We start from the raw sequence: 20,475 nt of genomic DNA, 5'->3' as shown, positions 1-20,475 counted from the left end.
TCTCGGATGCATTATGCTGAGCAGCTAACCTGGAGGTGTGGATATCCTTAATGAACATGGACACGCCTCCACCTTTAGTGTTTCGGTCCAGGTTAGGTGGCCAAAAGGTGTGGTATGAATTATAGCCTGGTAATGCAGGAGTGCTCTCTGGAGCCTTGAACCAGGTCTCTGTCACTGCACAGATGTCGATGTTCTCCATTTTAAGGAATGCCTCGAGTGAGTGCAATTTTGAGGTTTAGACTTCTAGCATTAAGTAACATTACCCTCAGATTTTGCTTGCTTGTTATCTGTTACGGTGGTGAATTTGTCATTTGAACCTTGCCTAAAAAAGGCGCTATAGGGGTGGCAACAGCCTTAGCCAGTATCTGGAAACCCTAGGGCGACAGGTGCAGGCCATCTCTGGCAAAGCATCGTGGTTTGTCGATCATGTCATCCCAGGGAGACAGATACTGGATCCCCTTAGAATGACACCAGAAGTTTAGCCAATTGAAGTCAATCTTTTTGTCCTTGTACTGTGGTATCATTCTGGGTAATGGCAGGATTCTACTCGGGGCTAGGGTCGTACCTGCCTGGGCTATAAGATCAGACAGCTCCTCCATGTCTCTTTTCATGTAGTCCAGGGAGGTATATCTCAGGTCATTCACACCAACATGGACAATGACAGAGTCATATCTGTAATTGTTGTGGAGTGACCTGAGTGCGTGCGTTATGTGGCGGATCTTGGCACCTGACAGGCAGCCGATAGCAACTTTCTCCTTGTTTAGCCTGGTGAGTGGAACATCAGTGTGCCTGACTATAGAGTCACCTATGACTAGAGTGTTGGGTACGTTATGACTTACGGGCTGTGGTTGAGTGGCACACTGAGTTTGTGGGCTGTGTGTCATTTGGGTTGTGTTGGGGGATGGAGATTGCTTGCGTTTCTGCTTTGGAGGTCCCTGTTGCTTGGATAGATTTTTATTGAGAGCCTCCGTGAATGTAGGTGTGTGCTTTGTGTTTGTGTGTGTGTGTTTTGGTGGTGTATATTTTGAGGGACTATGTGAGGAGTGTGGTGTGGTGCAAGTGTTTACCTTATCCAGTCTTGGCTGAAGAGAGCTTTGCTTCCAGTTTGGCTATAGAAGTGCATCTCTCACAGGTTGTAGTGTTGGGTGGTAGGAGGAGAGGGCTGCCTGTGTACATGAGGCAATTGCTGCATTGCCCCAAGATGCCCAGATGAATCAGGTAGACAGGAGAAAACACCAGGAGCTGTCCCTTAGACATGCCTGGATAGGTGCTTATTTATTAAGTACTAAAATCTATTTTCCTCTAGACAAGTGAGGAAAGTTGAGTGCTGCAGTAATTTGTAGCTTATTTAGTGCTTACAATGAGTTCTGAACAAGTGCTGAGCTCAATGAAACTGATTTGAGTGCTGAAAAACTGGCTAGTTCTAAGAAACAAAATTAAGCCAGAAGGCTTCCCTCCAACACAGAAAGGCTTAGGGGCTCAGAAGCTTACAAACAGTCCTGGATACAGCAAATCTGTATCTGGACTAGACTTACAGGAAAGGCAGGAAACAAGCTTAGAAAAAAAAAGGTTTTTTTTGTAAAGTGGAAAGGGGAAAGGAGGAGCAGAAACTAAGTGTGTTGGCCTTCTCAAATGTTCTCTCTGGATTAGGTAGAATGAGGTAATGACACTAGACTGGGAGGAGTGTCCCAGATCAAATTTACAGTAGGGGCGGGCAACTGCAACTACAAATCAGAACAAACAAACCAAACCAGATGCTTACCAATTGTAGAAACTTTCTAGTTAATACCTCACACACAGTGAAACTAGCTAGAAAAGTATATGCAGACAATAAAAGTGCTAGAAAAGTATATGCAGACAATAAAAGTGCTATAAATAACTCGTAAAAATAAGCAAAAAAACAGGATACTTAATGTTATATATCATAGATCAGTTGATTCAGTGCCCTTCCTCCAATTAACTCAGTGTGAAATGGCAGAAACACTCAAGACAACTTCTTAAGTAACAAAGTTGAAACCAGAAACAACTTTAAAAAAAAAAGCTTGAAAGAACCAATGAAGTGTTTACTCCAAGCCGTAGTCCAGGTAACCCCAATCAGCCAATGACCATGAACAATTCACTCTCACGGAAATGATATACTGGCTTTGGCTAAACTACGATGGCCTGGAACATGCGCTCAGACAGCCTCTACTAACAAACTAGGCCCAAAACACAAACCTGAATATGGACAATGCTACACTACCCACACTACTTAAGTAGAAAAAAAATTGCAGAAATGTTTAAACAGATAAAGGAGCAAGGAGACTCTAGAAAATGCTTTTAAATGCAAACAAGTTATATGACACACTCCTTAGCAGGAAATCAGAACAAACAAGGTTGTAAATAAATGATAAATATTTCTTTAAATATGGGTAGTAACAGAGATTTACCTATTATACAAAGCCTGCTTGTGTGGTTTATACATTGCGTACTATGCAACTAAAAGCAAATCTTAAAAGTTGACTCCACAGCTGAGCATTAAATACAACCTCACTGCTCAGCTAAGTAGTGATGTGTAATCAAAAAGAGCATGAACACTGCTCATTAAATTAGGTGTCTACATCAACTACTACTTCACAAATGGGAAGATGCATAATATGGTGATTCAGAATCGGTCATAGTACTCTCAACTTCTGCTCATGGTACATATAGCAATTAGCCTCTTCTTAAAGGGTACTTACCATACTGTTAAAAGCCAAGCAGCAAGCAAATCCAACACATTCACATCAAGACTGCCTGATAAATTTATGACTGGAGTATGCATCACTTTCCTTCCTAACGCAAGGAAATCGGTATGCATTATTTGTACTTGAGTGATAAGGCTAAGACTCTCAATGGCCCAGTGGTTGTAAATATAGTAATAACATAAATAGCAAACAGTTCACAGGTTCATGGGGTAGGTCTACTACTCTTATTACAGAAGCCAAAGAGCACATCTCCAAATAAACTGGGGAAAATAAGTCTTTTTAATCAAGTTTTGAAATCAAAATAATTCATATTAACTAGGGCAATTCTCGCTCAAGTTTACAGGAAAGAAAATAAAGCCCACCCAGGCCAAGTCCAGTATAAGTAGGAAATAAAAGGCTTTTTTCACATGTTCTGCGACCAACACTAACACACATCATTAAAATCAAGTAAAAAAATGCAATCAAGCCTTACAATCCCTTGCCTTCTCCAGGAACTGCACAATCCCATGACTTACCCTCTGCACAATCATAGTGTCTTCACCATATGTATTACTTGTAGTGTTGACAACTGGTGGCTCCTCATCTTCATGAACCACCATAGTGTTTACACTATCAGTGTCTCCATCTTGGCACTTCCGTATGCTAAAAAAAAGACAGAACATAAAATGTTAAATTTTGCCACCTCTGAATTTTACTAAAAGCAAGAAGTGCAAAACATGGCAATAGCATAAAGAATGGTAAGACTACTACACATGCTGCCCACACACGATCAAGGCTACGGTTAGTGTCACTATGAGTTATGTACATCTCTAATATCCTTAAACAATTCTCAATGTACTGCTTTCAAAACTGCATCATGAGTGGGCATCTTTCAAAATCCTAAAAGGTAAATAAAGCTTCTTTGCAGGGCAAAGATGCTACAGCTTGTTTCTCCTTCTATGAAAGTATTTTTATAATTAAGCAGCAAGGTGTTAAAATATGTGGATTACTAGAAATCAACATATTACGTAGCTTAGCAAATTTATAAAGCAGAGTTCACTATTAATATTTAAAAACAGTTTGAGTCCCTGAAGTCAGTTTCACTGGCATCTGCTCAGTCCTTTCCCACTTGCCTCAACTCTTAATCCATTTTATAACCATCTCTAATTATCTATGCAACCATTTACTGACACTCCACTTTCTCCATAACGGTCTCAGATTCTGCAAACTATTCCAACACTCAATGCTTCCATGCTACCGAAAACTTCTGGAGAGGAAGAAGGTCCATCTCAGAATGCGCACACACAGACAGACACACACGCACAGAGATGCACACAGACGCACAGACCTGTTGGGTTATTTAAAAACTGCCCCTCCATGTTATGGTGAATATTTAGGTGGTCCCTGGTTCTATTACTGGCAGAGACAGTGGACTTGAGAGATAAAGCAGGCTCAAGAAAACTGGGTCTCTAATGTGGCAAGTGAGACATCTCCTCTCAAAAGCCTTAAGACACTGAATAAAGAGATTGGGCTTCCACGTTTACAGCCAAGAGACTTGGGTCTGTGATCCTTTTAGTCAAGAACCCGTGAGGTCTGTTAGATTTAATAAGATATATCCCACAAAGGGTATTACACTTGATAACTGGTCTGACCAATGCTGAGTATAAGAAAGTGATTACCCCTGGATCTTGATAATACTTCTCTGGAAATTAAACAGGCTACATAATAAGACTTGCTGACAACCAATGCCATGATAGTCAAGAGACCAAATCAACAACCTAAGTTCCAAGGTCTCTGATTACATTTTCATTTTGTAGTGGTGTGTTGCCTATACAGTATGATGAGGGGAGGGGCATGTCTACCAAAAGTAATACTACGTTTATTGTCCTTAAGTTTATGCTTTTTTTGTACACCAACAGTCTATGAGAGAATTAGTTCTGAAGGGTTTGGCTGCCAGGTGGTGACTTAACAATCCTCAGTTTGCATATGTCTATTAACTTTGTTAGCTGAAGTCTTGGCTCTCTGCTTGGATATCTGAGAAGGAAAGGTAAAAAATGAGGCGATACCAGTACTGAACCCAGAGGGACACTATTGGTGACTTTCATATTTCTTATGAGGTATCTACTCGCACTGTGTGGGTTCTGTCTTTCAACCAGTTTTCTATCTTACGACATATCAGTAGATTTTTAAAGCCTTTTAGCTTTCTTATGATGCAAGCATGAGAAATGGCATCAAAAGCCTTAGCCAGGTCAAGACATTCTGGGTGTATCACATGACCACTGTTTACAGCCTCTGTAATCCTTTGTAGGGAATTTTGAAGATTAAGACATGCTCGACTCTTTACAAACCTAACCTGTTGGGGGTCAACTTGAATGAGATTGTTGATATCCCAGTTTATGATGACAGCTACAAGACATTCCATAGCTTTGCAGATGAAACCTAAGACTAACAGGTCTAACTGCCAGGGCAGGTTGTAAGGCACCCTTATGGAAGAGCCTCACTGCTCCAGTGAGACACTTAACAGGGATGAAACCAGTAACTAAATGTTAGGGTTAGTTAAAAGGTTAATCAGTTGCAAGGGCACATTTAGCCCTACTAAGTAAGGAAGCAGGTACACTGTCAGGTTCCTTACTTAGTAGGGCTAAACATGTCCTTGGAACTGATTAACCTTTTAACTAAATGTTAGGGTTAGTTAAAAGGTTAATCAGTTCCAAGGGCACGTTTTGCCCTACTAAGTAAGGAACCAGGTACACTGTCAGGTTCCACAGTAATAGTATTTTTGGTCTTGATTAGCACTTTCTGTAAATGATTTTTAGAATAACTGGGAAAGTAAGGGATTCAGGTACTTCAGGGCTTAAGATAAATGTCTTGGGGTGATGCTAGCACTAATTCTATTTACAAGTATGTCTAGAACGTCTACTGGGCAGAACAGGAGATGTCATTATGAACAAGATCAGTGCATTAGAGAGTAATGTTTTGTGGTTAAGTCCATGGGCACCTTTAGCAAACTTGATAATGCTTTGCATTTTTTTATAATCATTTTAATATTTTCCTTGAAAAGAGGGGTATGGGCATTGCTATTTAAAGATTTTTTTTTAATTTTCTGTTTTAGAGTACTTGTTACAGACTACTGGCTCTATGCATTTTTCCAAATGGGAGCTGAACTCCTTAACATAGCTTGCCAATGCATGATCATTGGGGTAGTGCAGCCAAACTAATTTTGATATTTGAAGCAGGAGTTAATAAAATTAGTAAAACATATTGCGGGTCCCTCAGCAAAGCCTATACTACAAGGCACTTGGGCAATTAATGGTAAACAGTATCAAAGGTTCTTTGTAAATGTATTAAGCGGGGAACTTTTAAAATTGGTTGCTGTAAAATCCAGGTCTGAAACATGCCATAGTACTGCTACTAATAAAGTGATGCAGTATGCAGGAAGACTAAGGCTTGAGAACAGGGTGAGTCATGCCCCTTACAAGGCATCAAAATGCACCCAGAGGTCAAGGCCAAGCTTTAAGTAAAGGCAGGAGTACAATAACCTTGCCAATTTTAGTAAATCTGATTAAATTTCAATTAAGCATTGTGATGCTTGGCTAAGCACAGGACAATGTTACTCAAAGTGAATCAAATAGTTTGAGAGTTAAAAATATTATACAAAAATATAGACCGCATATTTTTTTAACAGTTCTTAATAGGAAGGTTCAGATCCTCATACCATCACTAACTAAAATACATCAACTCTGAATATATGGTATTTCAAAGATAAATGACGTCACTCGCCAGGTCAGGATAAAACAAGTGAGCATCATGGGTTCTTGTTCAAGCAGCTTTATTGTATGTAAACACATCGCAATGAGGTTAAGTAACCAACTTAAAAACAAACTAGCTATCATGCACATAGATGTTAACAATCTGGCTGCACCTTCAAAATGGCACTGAAGCCAACACGTGCTTGGTATTTATATGCACACACATCTTGGATATGCTTCTTAAAGGTACAACACCTGTTATTCTACACCCTTCCTCTTTGAGAAAATAAGTCAGCATTGTCACCGATATTAATGAATATGTAATTTACACAGAAATGACTTTCATCATGCAATTATACAAAGCTAGATACATATATACAACTATGTCCGAGTTGCTGTGTAGTTCACACTAGGCTTCGAAATGCGACCATATCGTGTGACAAAATTTGGGATCTCGTTTAGAAACTGGGATGGTCTCTGCTGACTGTTCAATCTTAGGAACATTGGAATCATCTACCGGAACAGTATCATGAATCAAGACACGTTCTGGAACAGGAATATCGTCTGTATTGCTCTGAGAGGCTTTATCAGAGGTATGAAGCTGGTCTGCTACAGGAAGATGTCTGCAATTTCTCCTATACTCCACACCCTCAGATTTAACAAAACAGGATCTCGGCTCTGCACAAATACTTGTTACTTGACCAATCCAATCGAAACCTTTCCTTTTGCTGATTGTATCCTCACTGTCTCCTTTTATCAATGGACGAAGAAATCTGCTCGACTTGTCATAGCTGGACTTTTGGAAAGAATACTTTCTAGACAACTGGGCTTTGATTGCTTGGTTGTTCTTAGCTTTAAGCTTTAAACTAGAACTGATAGCCAGTATTGTTTGGTTTGCCTAGACTGAAGTATCTGAGCAGGTGAACCAAGTATATAGTCACAGAGGATGTTTCTGAGAGTAAATTAAAAAAAAAAAACAAAAAAAAAAAAACATCGGTATATCATCACACTAACTTTTCAAGTAATTGCTTTGCATTCTACTGCAAATTCAGCAAGTCCATTTGATTGCGGATACTCTGGACTACTAGTAACATGTACAAAGTCCCACTCTCTGGAAAATTTCTGAAAATCGACTGGTGAATTGCATACCATTGTCAGATTTTAATTTCTGTGGACTGCCATGGATTGAGAAATGGTGTTTCACTTTAGTAATGACTGTAGTGAAGTTAAAACAATTTGAACAAGAGTCTACCAGTACTAAGTAATGCTGATTATTCCACTCAAATACGTCACTAGCTACAATTGACCAAGGTAGATCAGGAATTTGACTTAGCTGAAGTAGTTCTCTGTGCAAATGCACTTTACTACTATTACATACTGAACAGGAAGGAAGTACTTTATCAACATATTTTGCTAGAGAAGTTCAAAACACTAGCCCTCTCACTCTTAGATGATTTGAAACCCGGGTGACCACTATGCAAAATCTGGATATACTCCTGTTGTAAGGAAGCAGGAACAACTACTTTAGGACCTTTGAAGGAAAATAAGATTGCACTTCTGGTGGTACACTTGATTGCTTTGATGGCCATCCAACACTGATATAGTAATTAAGCTTCTGCAAAACTGGATCAAGTCATTGTATGATCTTGTAGCTCAAGTCTTGTGGTAGAAAAATTACACAATTCCACAGCATCAAAGTCAAAATTCTCTGTGTCAAACTGTTCCACTGTATTTCTGGGCAATATGGATAAGGTATTAGCCAGATGAAGTTTGCCTTTCATATAAACCATTTTGAAGTTGCACTACTGCAATTTTAGCATCATTCTTTGTAATCTCGCTGGAGCTAAATGCATAGGCTTCTTTAAAATAGTAACCCAAGGTTGATGATCAGTTTCAATTTGGATTTCTCGATCACTGATATAATCATGAAACTTGGAACATGCAAACACTATTGCCAAACATTCTTACTAAATGTGAGCGTATTGCATTCTCAGTCTGGGTAAGTGTTCTAGATGTGTAGGCTACTTACTGACTTGCCTTCTTGAAGAATAACTGCACCTAAACCAAATTTTGAAGCATCGCATGAAAGAGTTATTGTTTGTTGACATCATAGTATTTTAATGTTGGAGTAGAAATTTTCTGCTTAAGAACTTCAAATGCTCTCTGGTGCTGGTCTAAGCCAGGACCAGGTAAAATTTTTACGTGCGAGTTCTCTCAAAGGCACTGTCAACTCACTGAAGTCTACTATAAATTTGCCTAAGTAATTGGCCATACCAAGAAAACATTGTAGAGCTTGCACATTATCTAGTGCTGGCATTTCAAGAATGGCTATTTGCTTGGATGGGCTGGTCTCAAGCCCATACTTGTAAACAAATGGCCTACATATGTAACTTCTGGTAGTCTGAATTTGCACTTCAGAGGATTAAGCTTTAAGTTCAATTCACGTGCTCTGTCAAGGACTCTAAGATTTCTGAAGGGACAGGTAGGGTAGATGCCTGAGGCCCTAGATTCTCCAAGTGAGGAATCGCTGTGGTCTCTCCAGCCGCTGCATGTGCTTTGTGAGGTACATGCCGAAAGGGGCATTGTATTTAATAATCGGTCTTATAAAGGAAGAAAATAGAGATGTTATGACCACCTTTGTCACTGGAAGAGATAACCTTTACTAATGAGGTGGGCCATGGTAAAAGCTGTCCATACAATGGAGGCAATATGTTGAAGTAAATTTTGCTATCAACCTGGGTTCCCAAGTCCCTCACGACTCATTGCTTGCTTAGTGCCTTATCATCAATGTGATAATTTGCGGGGGCGTCATTCTACCCAAAAGGGATGATGACGCATTTTTTGGCATTCAGTTTGAGGCCATGTTTCTGTCACCAGTCATTTGTTTGGGCGAGACCCTCTTGGAGGATGTCCACATCACTTAGGGAATTGATGACAGCACCCAGCTTGCAGTCATCTGCAAACATGGTCAGCCCTACCCCACTGGTTTTGACCTGCACCTCAGAAAAGTATATCCCAAATAACAGAGGCCCGAAGACCGAACCCTGGGGTATGCCACTTGATACGGATCTATTGCTTGAGGTGGGAATGTCTTGATTTACTGATAGGAGGGGGGACAGAGGGGTGAAATTTTCACTGAATCTGTCAGCCAGCAAGTTTGCTATACCTACGGCATTTGTATATGTGGTGTCCTTGACCGCCAGTTCTGAACAGATCTGGTTGCTACCTTTGAGATTACGGACATACGTGACGAAGGCCTTATGATCATCTCTAGTAGATGTGGCTAATTTAGACTCAGATTGCTTTGGAGGATTTCACTAGTGCTCTTATTTGCTTGTTTAGGCTAAGGAGGCATTGCTTCCAATTGGGCACCTGCTCCTTCTTGGTCCTGGACAGCAATTTTATTTCATTATAGAGTTTATTTATTGAAGATGTCCACCAGACAGGTTTACTCTTCCTTGCGGAAGATGATTTAGTCCTGTCAGGTACTCCTGATTCCATGCATCTATATAAATGTTCGTATAGTAATTTGGTATAGTTTTGGATACTGGTGCCAGTTCTTGGGGGGGGGGGGGGGGCTGTGAAGCTGTTTACACCATCCCTCAGGAGGCTATAATCAGCTTTGGAGAAGTTCTTCTGTTAGACCCTAGCTACAGGGGCATCAAGGTAGATGGTGACTTCGAACGTGACCGCTTTATGGTCGGATCTTGCAAGGGAGGATGATACTGCAGGGATGCTGCAGTGGTTACTCATGTTGGTTAATACCATGTCCAAGATATTACCACCTCTTGTAATGACTAGCTGTTCCAAAGCATTTGCATCGACAAAAATATCAAGGAATCTCTGAGTATTTGTGCTCTGGCATGAGTAGTTCTTCCAGTCTATGTTTGGGTAAAGTCAATGAGGATCAGGGTAAAGGGTTGAATCTTGATAGATTCGAAGAGGTCTAGATAGGCAGATTGGGCATCGTGAGTCAGGGGCCTGTAGCTAGCTATGATTTGTATAGGGGTCTTGTCAATGGTTAACTGCACCTAGAGTGTCTCTCGTGCATCATACTGTTTGACCAGACTGGAGGTGGGTATGTACAATATATATTGAAACTTCACCTCCTTTGGCTTTACTACCCACAGTTTGGGGTCTGAATGTATGATAGGATGAGTAACCAGGTATGCCTAAGGCTGCTTTCCGCAGCTTTGAACCAGGCTTCTGTGACTGTGCAGATCTTAGTATTTTCCAGGGTTAAGAATGCTTGCAATGAGTGCAGTTTCATGTTTAGACTCCTAGCATTTAGCAGCATGACCTTTAATTTGCATTTTATTCAAATTTTTATTTTGGTAGTTTTAACCTCATCACTTTTTCTAAAATGGCACTATGGGGGGAGCCAAGTATCTTTGCCAGAAACCTGAAGCCCACGTGAAACAGATGTAGGCCATCTATGGCAAAGCATTGCGAGCTGACGATCATATCTTCCCAGGCTGTCAAGTACTAGATCCCCCTGGAATGACACCAGAAACTAAGCCAATTGTGTTTAAGCCAATCATTTTCTGTTTGTATCGAGGCATCATTCTGGGTGACGGTACAATGCTGCTTAAGGCTAGGAACATACCTTCCTGGGACACACATTCAGCAAGTTCAATCATGGTTCTCTTCATATAGTCCAGGGAGGTATGTCTCAAGTCATTCACACAAACATGGACTATGACAGTCATAACAGTACCTATTGTTGAGAGACTTGCTTGCGCGATATGGCAGATTCTGGCCCTTGATAGACAAACAACCGTGACTTTCACCTTATTCAGCCTGGTGAGAGGCACATCTGCGTGTCTCACAATGGAGACTGCTATGACTATTGTGTTGGGTTTATGGTTAAGCCTTAGTGGCTTGTGAAACAGGTGTGTGAACTATGAGTGGTATGTGGTGTGGTTACTTGCACTATGAGGTTGAGAGGTATGGTGACTGGTACGCTAGTTTACATGTTTCAACGAATATGACGTCAAAGACACGGACTGGCAAAGGATTTTTACTATTTAACTGTTTGATAAAGCAGCTGAAAAAGGGAGAATTTTTCTTGGGTAACTAGCTGTCAGATACCTTCAATAATTCAGGGATACCCATCTCTAACTAAATGACACGACAATACTGTAATCATAGCCCTTTACATCCCACCTGGTGATTACAACAGTAGATTTCTTCTCCTGGACTATTAAAATTCACCATGACACAATAAGTAGCAAACAGATTAGGGACAGTGAGCAAAAGCCAAACTTATATGGTTACTCGCTACTTATTCATATTCCAACCAGACAAGCTAAATATGAAAAATCAACACTAGACTAGTTTCTAATAAACATGAAAATTTCATCTTCATACACATTACCAGATACATTTAGTGATCTGCTTTATCTTCACACACAACTCCTCAACACAACAAATACCACAAAGTAGTACAAAATACTTCAATAAAATAAATTCTCTTATCCATTCTTGCTTCTATGAACTGGAGTATCCTCAAAAGCATGCCCCTAGATGTAAACAACTTAAAGTATGATGTAGAAGAGTAAGATTATTTAAGAGAAGTATAGCTGATAGACAAGCAATTTTACATTATAAAAAATACTGACGAGAAGGGGAAAATGCAAAGTATTTTCTTTGTAAATATGGCTACAGGTATGCAAGCTGTTGCCCTACAGCAGCAAGACAGTGAAGCAACAGTGGCTCTGTGAAACCCACTAACAGGGAAGGGACACTTCTAAGGCTTTGGAAATACTAGCAAATTATTACAGAAGCTTATGCACCACAGAACAAATTTCTGATGGCACAATACTAATGCAACTTCTTACAACAGCTAAATATAAGCAGACTCTCCAATGATGTGAAAAGGGTAATTGTGGACATCTCTGAGGATGAGATCAGGGAAGCAATGCAGAAACTAGTGAGAGGGAAGCCACCATTAACAGATGGGCTTCCACAAAGAACACTGGGTCTAGCTAGGGAAGAAATGGTAGAGAACCGACGGAAGGTCTAACAAATTTCGAACATGTGAGATCCTGACATCCTGGAAATGGGAAGTGATTTTCCCCATTTATAAAGGGGGTGAGAACTTGGAACTGGCCTCTTCATTCTGACCCATTCAGGTTTTAAATCATGAATACAAATTACTCATATCAATATTGGCTAAAAGGCTAAATTGAATACTACCAAAATATACATCAGACCAGACAAGGTTTATAGAAACTAGGACAGTTAATAATGCTGCATACAATGATGATTCTGCAAAAAGCACAGACAAAACTTGTCATTAGGCCTGCTCTGCCCCCCCCCCCCTTTTAAAAAAAAAAAAAAGAAAAATCTTTGCCTGTGTCGTGATGGTTTAATAATCATATATTTATATAAATGAAAACAAACCACAACACAATCCTAGTTCCAAGCATTTTACATAACAAACCATACTGACAAACCCAGTTGCAAACATTATACATCACTTATACCCAATCATTTTCAGTCAACATTACAAAGCTCATTTTACAGTTTGGCTTCCTTTAAACCTCATTCCTCCTCTGTATGTACTGTTCCCACAATTCCCATTTTTCCTATGTAGTTTGCTCCCACCCTTTTCTAAAGATCTCAACTCCATTTTTTTATCAGTTAAATTCACTACTAGTATAGTTGGTTTAGATTTTGATTTCAATTTTATAGTAATTGCTTTTTTGGCAGCCACCATAATTAGACACTGTAAGGCCTTGCCATGTTTAGGCAATTCTGATACTGTTGTAGCTCAGAAAAATCATCACAATTTTACCAATTTGCCACCCAGCATCTCCGATAGTGCATCTCGCAGGGAATCCTTAAAGTCCACCAACTCACCACACTCCCAGAAAATGTTCAATTACCTCTTTCTTCTGCGTCACACCTCCAACATTTACCGTCTACCCGAAGAACAATTCTCGGGAGTCTACTTGGGGTATACAAATATCTACGTAAACATTTCCCAGCAAAAATCCTAAATCTTCTAGACTGTGCTGCATTATTTGGGAGACATGCATATATTCTCTCATTGCTTCTTTGTGAATTGCTTATCCAATCTCTTCCCAATCCTTTCTACCCCTCCTCTCATTGTTTCTTATAGTTATCATGCAATATTTTATATGTTCTTCTACTAATTCTTTCATTAATGGCAGCTTCTATTTTAGAATCTACTATAAACTCTACTAGTGTTGGTCTTTCTTTTAGCCCCCCCCCCCATTTCTCTTTGCTTATACTCTGATATCAATCCTCGATGAATCTCTAACCTGCAGTCTGAATAAATTCTTGGTGTCTTCCCATTCTATCATCTTTCCCTTCCTAGTTATTTGCTCCCAATACCTTGATTCCTTTGCCACTTTTCTCCAATAAATTGCAGCCTCCTCTTGCCCATTGTCTATATCCCCAATTGCAGTCATCCCCATTTGCAGAATCTCCTTTCTCCATTCCAGTGTTGGCATAGTTCTTAGGATACTTTCTGCTACTTTATAGATATAATATTCTGTATGATACTTTTTATTCGTAAAGACCTGCATCTAAAATCACAGTCTCTCATTGTTTGTTAAGCTTCCCCCCTTCTTTCATCATTCCTTTCCACTTTGAATGATAGTTTTCTGCTTGTGCTATGTGAAGGAGCCTTAAATATGTAGCTCTGAAACACCCCTTCAAATCAGGTAATCTCAATCCATCATCTTATCCCACATGACTCTTGCAATCTTCCCCTCACATGAATTCTTTAGCTCTAATTACTGCCCACAACTTCTCCTGTGTACAAGACTAATAGGACTAGAACATTTTAACTGCTTGTATCTATCCATATAAAAGGTTTCCATTCTCTCAGTTTTTGTATTATCTTTAGCTTCTTCCCACATATCCTTAGCTATGCCTTACCAGAATCATTTTTAATCCATACTCCCAAATACTTCATTTTATCATGTCCCCATAAATATGGATATTGCTGACATATGTGGGTACACAATTTACCGCTACTGTTTTTGTTTCAGCTTCATTAATTTTGTATCCTGAAAAGATATGAAACCATCTCAAAATGTTCCACAACACTAATGTCTCTTTCTGGTTTTGTCAGATATAAAGTTGTATCATCTGGAAATAGAGTCAGCTTTTCCTAACTAACAAACCAATTATATCCTTGAATTTCTGTATCCCTTATTTTCTTTGCCAATGGTTCTAAATATAATACAAATAAAGGGGAAAGAGGACATCCCCACTGATTCCTCTACTCAAGCAGAAATTATCACAGAGGACCCATCCACTTTAATTTTCACCTCTGATCATGAATACATCCTCCTAATCAATCCTATACTTTTTCAGGAGAGCAAATGCTTCCATTGCCTTGCTCAAAATCCCAGCTTACTCAAATGCTTTATCTGCATCAAGACCAACCAACAATATTTCTTATATTCTGCTTCCCTCTGGATCATCAATGTTCTGTTAATGCTGTCAAATGTTTACTTCCCATCCACAAAACCGCATGGATCCATATCCATCAATTCTGGCATTACATTTGACATTGTTTTAGCCATTATGAATATGAGCACTTTATAATCATGGTTTATTACTGAAATGGGCCTGTATGAAGCTAGATATGATGAATCTTTACCCTCTTTAGGTATTTCAGCTACCATTAAGGATGTTGGTATTTCCAGATCTTTATCAGTTTTTCCCTCCAAGCTACCAAACTTCCATAGGAATACCATCTATTTCTGGGGACTTTCCGGTAGGTCGGTTATGCATCACAATTTTTAACTCCTTCTATCCTAAACAGTTAGTAATTGAGCCTCATCTACCTCTAACCTTGGCACATTTAATTCTTCCATACGCATTTCCATTTGTATCTTTTCTGTATTTCTCTGCTCAATAGACTTTCATAGAATTTCCAAAATATTTCTAATACCTCTACAGGATCTCGTTTTGAGCTTTAGTGTTATCAAAAAAGTTACTTAACAGCAATCTTTCTAAACTTGTGTATATTATCGAGCTATTCCCTTATTTTCTGCTTAGCATTCTGCAGTCGATCCTCCTCTTGCTCTGGGGGACTCCCCTTATTTTGCAAAACTTTAACATTTGTCAGTCCCTCTAAACATACCTTGTTACTTCTTAACCATAGCTGCCTTTCTTTTATTTACACCCTATTTTTAACCACCTTAATTTTATCACACTATACTTTCAGAAGTAAATGCTATTCTCTCAAATAACTCCTGAATAATCTCTACTACCCATTCCTTAAATTCATCTCCTTTCAAAAGATAGGTGGGGAAGTACCAATGTCTCATTTTTATTTCATTATCCTTTGTTTTTAATTATTGGTACATAATCTGAAAGTGTTACTGGGTGAATATCAAGATCTTCAATTAAATGCACATGTTCTCCTGTGAAATGTAAATTCTGTCTACCTAGCCCAGTTTTTGTATCTTGGGAAATGGGTATGTAAATTCACTCCAAACTTCCATTACTGAATTCCAAACATTTTCATAAATTTCTTCACAACTCTAACCTCTTTTATACTTTCTCTTCCGAGAACCCCCCAAAACATCTTCACTGCTGCAAATCAAATTCCAGTCCCCACCTATAAATAATATTCCTTGCTGAAAACTTGATTTCTTCCAGAATTTTCTTAGGCTCCATTATAGTAGGTTTAGGTGGAATATAAATACATGCAAGTGTAATCCTCCCTTGCCAGTAGTCCCTTAGCACTACAACACTGCTATTATCTTTTTTATCTTCTATCACTACTAGAGCTCCTCTTGCAATTAAAGTACTCCTATGTTCCTTTGTTCCACATTCAGCTGAATAACCATCCTGAAAACCTTTATCAGATTCACATGTTCAGTTCTTTCCAAGTATCTCTCCTGTAACATTGCTATTTGCACTCTACATTTTAATATAGCTCATTATTCTTTCTTTTTTGTATTTATCTGAGAGACCACTGATGTTTAAAGACATAACATAAAGCAACATTGTATTAAAGTTACTATTCCGACTTTTATGTACAACACCTTTTTTTAAATGTCTAGTTCCAGCTTTGTGTTACATGCATACACTGTTTGGTAGGTTGAACTTTTATACAGTTTGTCATATCCATTTGAGCTTATGTCACATCTTACAAAACTTTGAATAAGCTCTCAACAAAATAAACTCCCAATACCTCCCTAAAACCTATTCATTTAATACTAACAACCAAAACTATGTATATCTTTAAATATTGGCATTTTACCCTCCTAATAGGAGCAAATATCCCAAACTGACAGCCACACTCAGACTTGAGTTAACCTAAAAGAAAGATTATCCACGCTAAGATGTACAGTGCAGCCTGTGATTCTATTAAGTGCTAACTGTTTTTTTATCTCAGCTTTATAGCTCTCCCAGCTGGGAAACCTGAATGCTTTCACAGAACAATCTCCCAGCCAGCTTCTTTCCCCCCAGCCAATCACTTTCCACCAGACTGTAACCAATTTCTCTATCAGACTGTCTGCATGGAGACATGAGAACCAGTCAATTTCTTTTTATCAAACTGTTTCCATGGAAACAAGAGGGCCAGATACAGAATTACTACTAAGCATACATTCACATTTGCAAGAAAAAAGTCTCAATATTAAATATTATTTTCATTTACTTGCTTTCTCTTAAAAATGGTAACTAAATCAATCCAAGGTCCTTAATCCAGTCATTCCCCATGCAAGAATGAGAAAAAAGATGTTTTTCTTTTGTCATGCTCTTTTAACCAGAATTTTTTTTACCTTGCAGTGCCTGCATTGCTTATAACTGAAAAGAGAAGGGAGAAAGAATGGGGGGGAAAAAACAGCAGCACCTATTTACAATCTCCATTACATTTAAAAATAACCGAGAAAACTAATTTATAGCATGGCAAAGAAAACCTACAACACAATAGTAATGGTTTTCATTAGTTAACTTTCGCCCCTCTTCTCCCCAAAGCATTTTTCTGCACATTAATGACATGAAGTAGGGCATATACTTTAGAGTCCCCTCCACAAGTTCAACAAATTCTGAAAAAGTCCAATAATTCCAGATTTTCTTGTTCTATTATATTTCACCATTACTGCACTGTAATCCCATATTAAGTTACTGGTTTTATTACTGTGCATCTCTGTCTCCCAAATCCTGCCTCTACTTCATTTCCAACATATTCGCTATTATTCTGTTCACCTCTTGAGCTCCTTTCCGTCTCTCCATTTTCCAATGAAACAGTGTAAAAGGTTTCACAGGTACACTCTCTCTGTGGTCTTTTTTACCAGAAGCAGCAGCAGACTCTCCTCCTGCTTCACAGCTCACTTTTTGTTGGACAAACGTTTGTACTTCCTCCTTAGCATGTCCATCAAAAATGATTCTGTCCCCTCCAGGGAAGAATACCAGTTTGAATCTCACACCTGCGTCCTGACATTCCCTGAATAGGGGAATAAATTTACTTTTCTTTTGCCTGGTGTACAATGAGCAATCATTCTCCACAAACACACTGCTATCTCCCACTTTTAGTATTTTGTCCTCCTGCCACAGTTATGTCAGAATCAACTCCTATTGGTGGCAGGATTGCATATTTACTATTAAACGTATAGGGTGCTTTCTCAGACTGGTTTGGAGCACACACAATGTGCCCTTTCAACTAATTCCTGCTGTGGGAATACCAGGCCAGTTGCTTATTTATGCTTTCATAAAATTAATGCAGTCTGTTCTTTCCAGCTTATCTGGTATAGCTGACAATTTCAGGCTTTCCCTGTGCGCTCTCTGTCCTCTAATTCTATTATTATTGTAACATCTCTTCCTGAGCAGTCTCATTCAGAGAGCCTTTTCTTCATTTCAACCTCCTGATTTTTGCAGCTTTAACACCTCATCTGAACAGCTGTTTAAAGCTTATTCCATTTTTTCAGCCTTTTGTTTGTATTGATACACTCACAGTGTTTCATTTTAACCAGGTGTGTGCGCAGTTGTCTTATATCTTCCTGCAAGTTACTGGAAGTCATTTCTGGAGGATGCATTGCTTTTTGCTTAACAGCTGCTGAACTTTCCCCAGTCAGTGTTTGTTCCTCACTTTTTTTTGCTTATTTTCTTGCAGGTGTTCTGTATTTCTTTTTTCCTGACATCCAGGTAGCACACTTATTAGCCAGTTACTGAAATGTACCCATAAACACAAACGTCTACTAACCTTCTCTGATGATTTTCTGGTTTCACACTGGGAGAGCTAGAGTTAAGCTCAATGTGCAGCCATCTTGGAAGTCCCAGGGATTGCCCTGCTTTGAAACAGAGAAGGCCTTTGATTGGGTAGAAGGGAAGTACTTACATTCCTGGAAGGTATGAAAGTTTCTAAAAAGATAAACAGGCCTCCTGACACACACATGAAGGTGCTAGTGCCCAGGTCAAAGAGTACTTAAATGTGAGCAAAGTTGGCAACAACACGGGGAATAAGCAGGGCTGCCCTTTGCCCTATTGCTTTTTGCCTTTTATTTTTGAACCTTTAGCAGAAAGTGCTTGCAGGCATTTACTTGGGGCAGCTTTAAGCTGATTTTTTTTAACATGCAAATGACTTACTGACGGTAAGCAAGCCTAAGGGGGATCTTCCAAGACCATGTAAAATCTTAACGCACTTTGGTAGACTACCAGTTTACACCCTTACCTGGATGAAATGCAAGTTTGAGATATCAACCTTCCATAAACTGGCCAATTAAAAAATGCATATCCTGGTACTGGAAATATGATTAGGTTAAATACCTAGGAGTGTGGCTAGGTACATAAATGCAAGATGCAACGAAAAGGACAGTGGAGAAGGTGCTGGATAAGATTAATAAAGACCTACAAAAATGAGACACTGGGGTAAGGCCTAGACCAAAGTATTAGAATATTAAAACTGTCATGTTTACTCCACAATCTGTACATAGCTCAAAATATGTGGAACCCACTAACTTCTAGGTTGAGGATACAAATAGTAAGATGGATGAAAGAATTCCTTTGGTGTTAGAAGAGGGCCAGTGTTTCATGGGATGCAGCCCTGCTACCAAAATAAATGGGGGGCTAGGGGCCCTGGATATTAACCTTTCTTTCCCAACAGCTATATTAACTTTACCTGTACAATGCCAACATAGAAATTACTCAACTAAACTGATGGAAATGTTTTTTTTAGAAAAATCCTCTCCTCAGGAATGCAGACTTGAAGTTAATGCAGGAACAGAGCAAAAAAATGGATGTGCAGTTACTACAGTCACTGCAGATAAAGTTTGAAAGACTCTTTACTCGAAAAGCATTGAGAATCTTGAAACAAGACATACTACCAATAAGGGGCAGAACTATGCAAGGGAGCAGCTGGATAAGGATAGACGGTATGGAAGACAGCAAAAACGAGTATACAATTCTGGCATCAGTTGGTACAGCAAGGTACTTCAATGAAATGGACTAGAGATAAAAATAAAAACAGACTTTCACGATAGATAACACACTACATCATGAAGGGCTTTTAAGACAACTGACAGAAACAAATTGGCTTAAGACAGACAAGTGGCCATCCATAATTGCATGGAATGTGGAAACAAGGGAGAGAGTAGTCAAGAAAACAGGATTCTGAAAGCAGTTAACTGCTTACAAAATTATAACACATCGAGTCAGTCAGTAAAGAAAGCTGTGGGAAAACTTTCTCCAAACAGGATTTAATGGAAAGCATTAAACTGTGATGTGGCTGCCAAAGATCACCACAAAGGCCAGATTATCAGAATGTTCTGGGGGAAATGTCAATACAAGCTTTTTATATACCATACCATTTAGCAAACATCTACCAAGAAAGCAACCCAAACTGCTGGAGATGCAACAATGACATCAGAAGGCTATGGGAACATGCATTATGAAGCTGTAGGGAGTTAAGCAGTTTTATGGGAAATTTAGGGCACTTGTTATGGCAAATAAAGGGGGTGGGGATCAAACTGATGAAGAAACTTTATATCCTAGGACTCAAGGAGAGTACAAACAGAAGAGAGACATGA

At 39.1% G+C, this 20,475-nt stretch overlaps 1 protein-coding gene across 1 annotated transcript in view; it reads right to left on the bottom strand.

Annotated features, from left to right (window-relative positions):
• MINK1 (misshapen like kinase 1) overlaps positions 1-20,475 on the bottom strand; it is a 1,658,622-nt gene that overhangs the window by 297,967 nt on the left and 1,340,180 nt on the right. The window contains exon 25 of the mRNA XM_044077078.1: positions 3,242-3,368. Coding sequence (XP_043933013.1) covers positions 3,242-3,368 — 127 coding nt within the window. The remainder of the gene's footprint in view (positions 1-3,241; positions 3,369-20,475) is intronic.

This window comes from Protopterus annectens, chromosome 7.part0 (genome assembly GCF_019279795.1).
Source record: "Protopterus annectens isolate FY-2018-M chromosome 7.part0, PAN1.0, whole genome shotgun sequence".
Taxonomy (NCBI): Eukaryota; Metazoa; Chordata; order Ceratodontiformes; family Protopteridae; genus Protopterus; species Protopterus annectens.
This window is presented reverse-complemented; position numbering and strand designations above follow the sequence as displayed.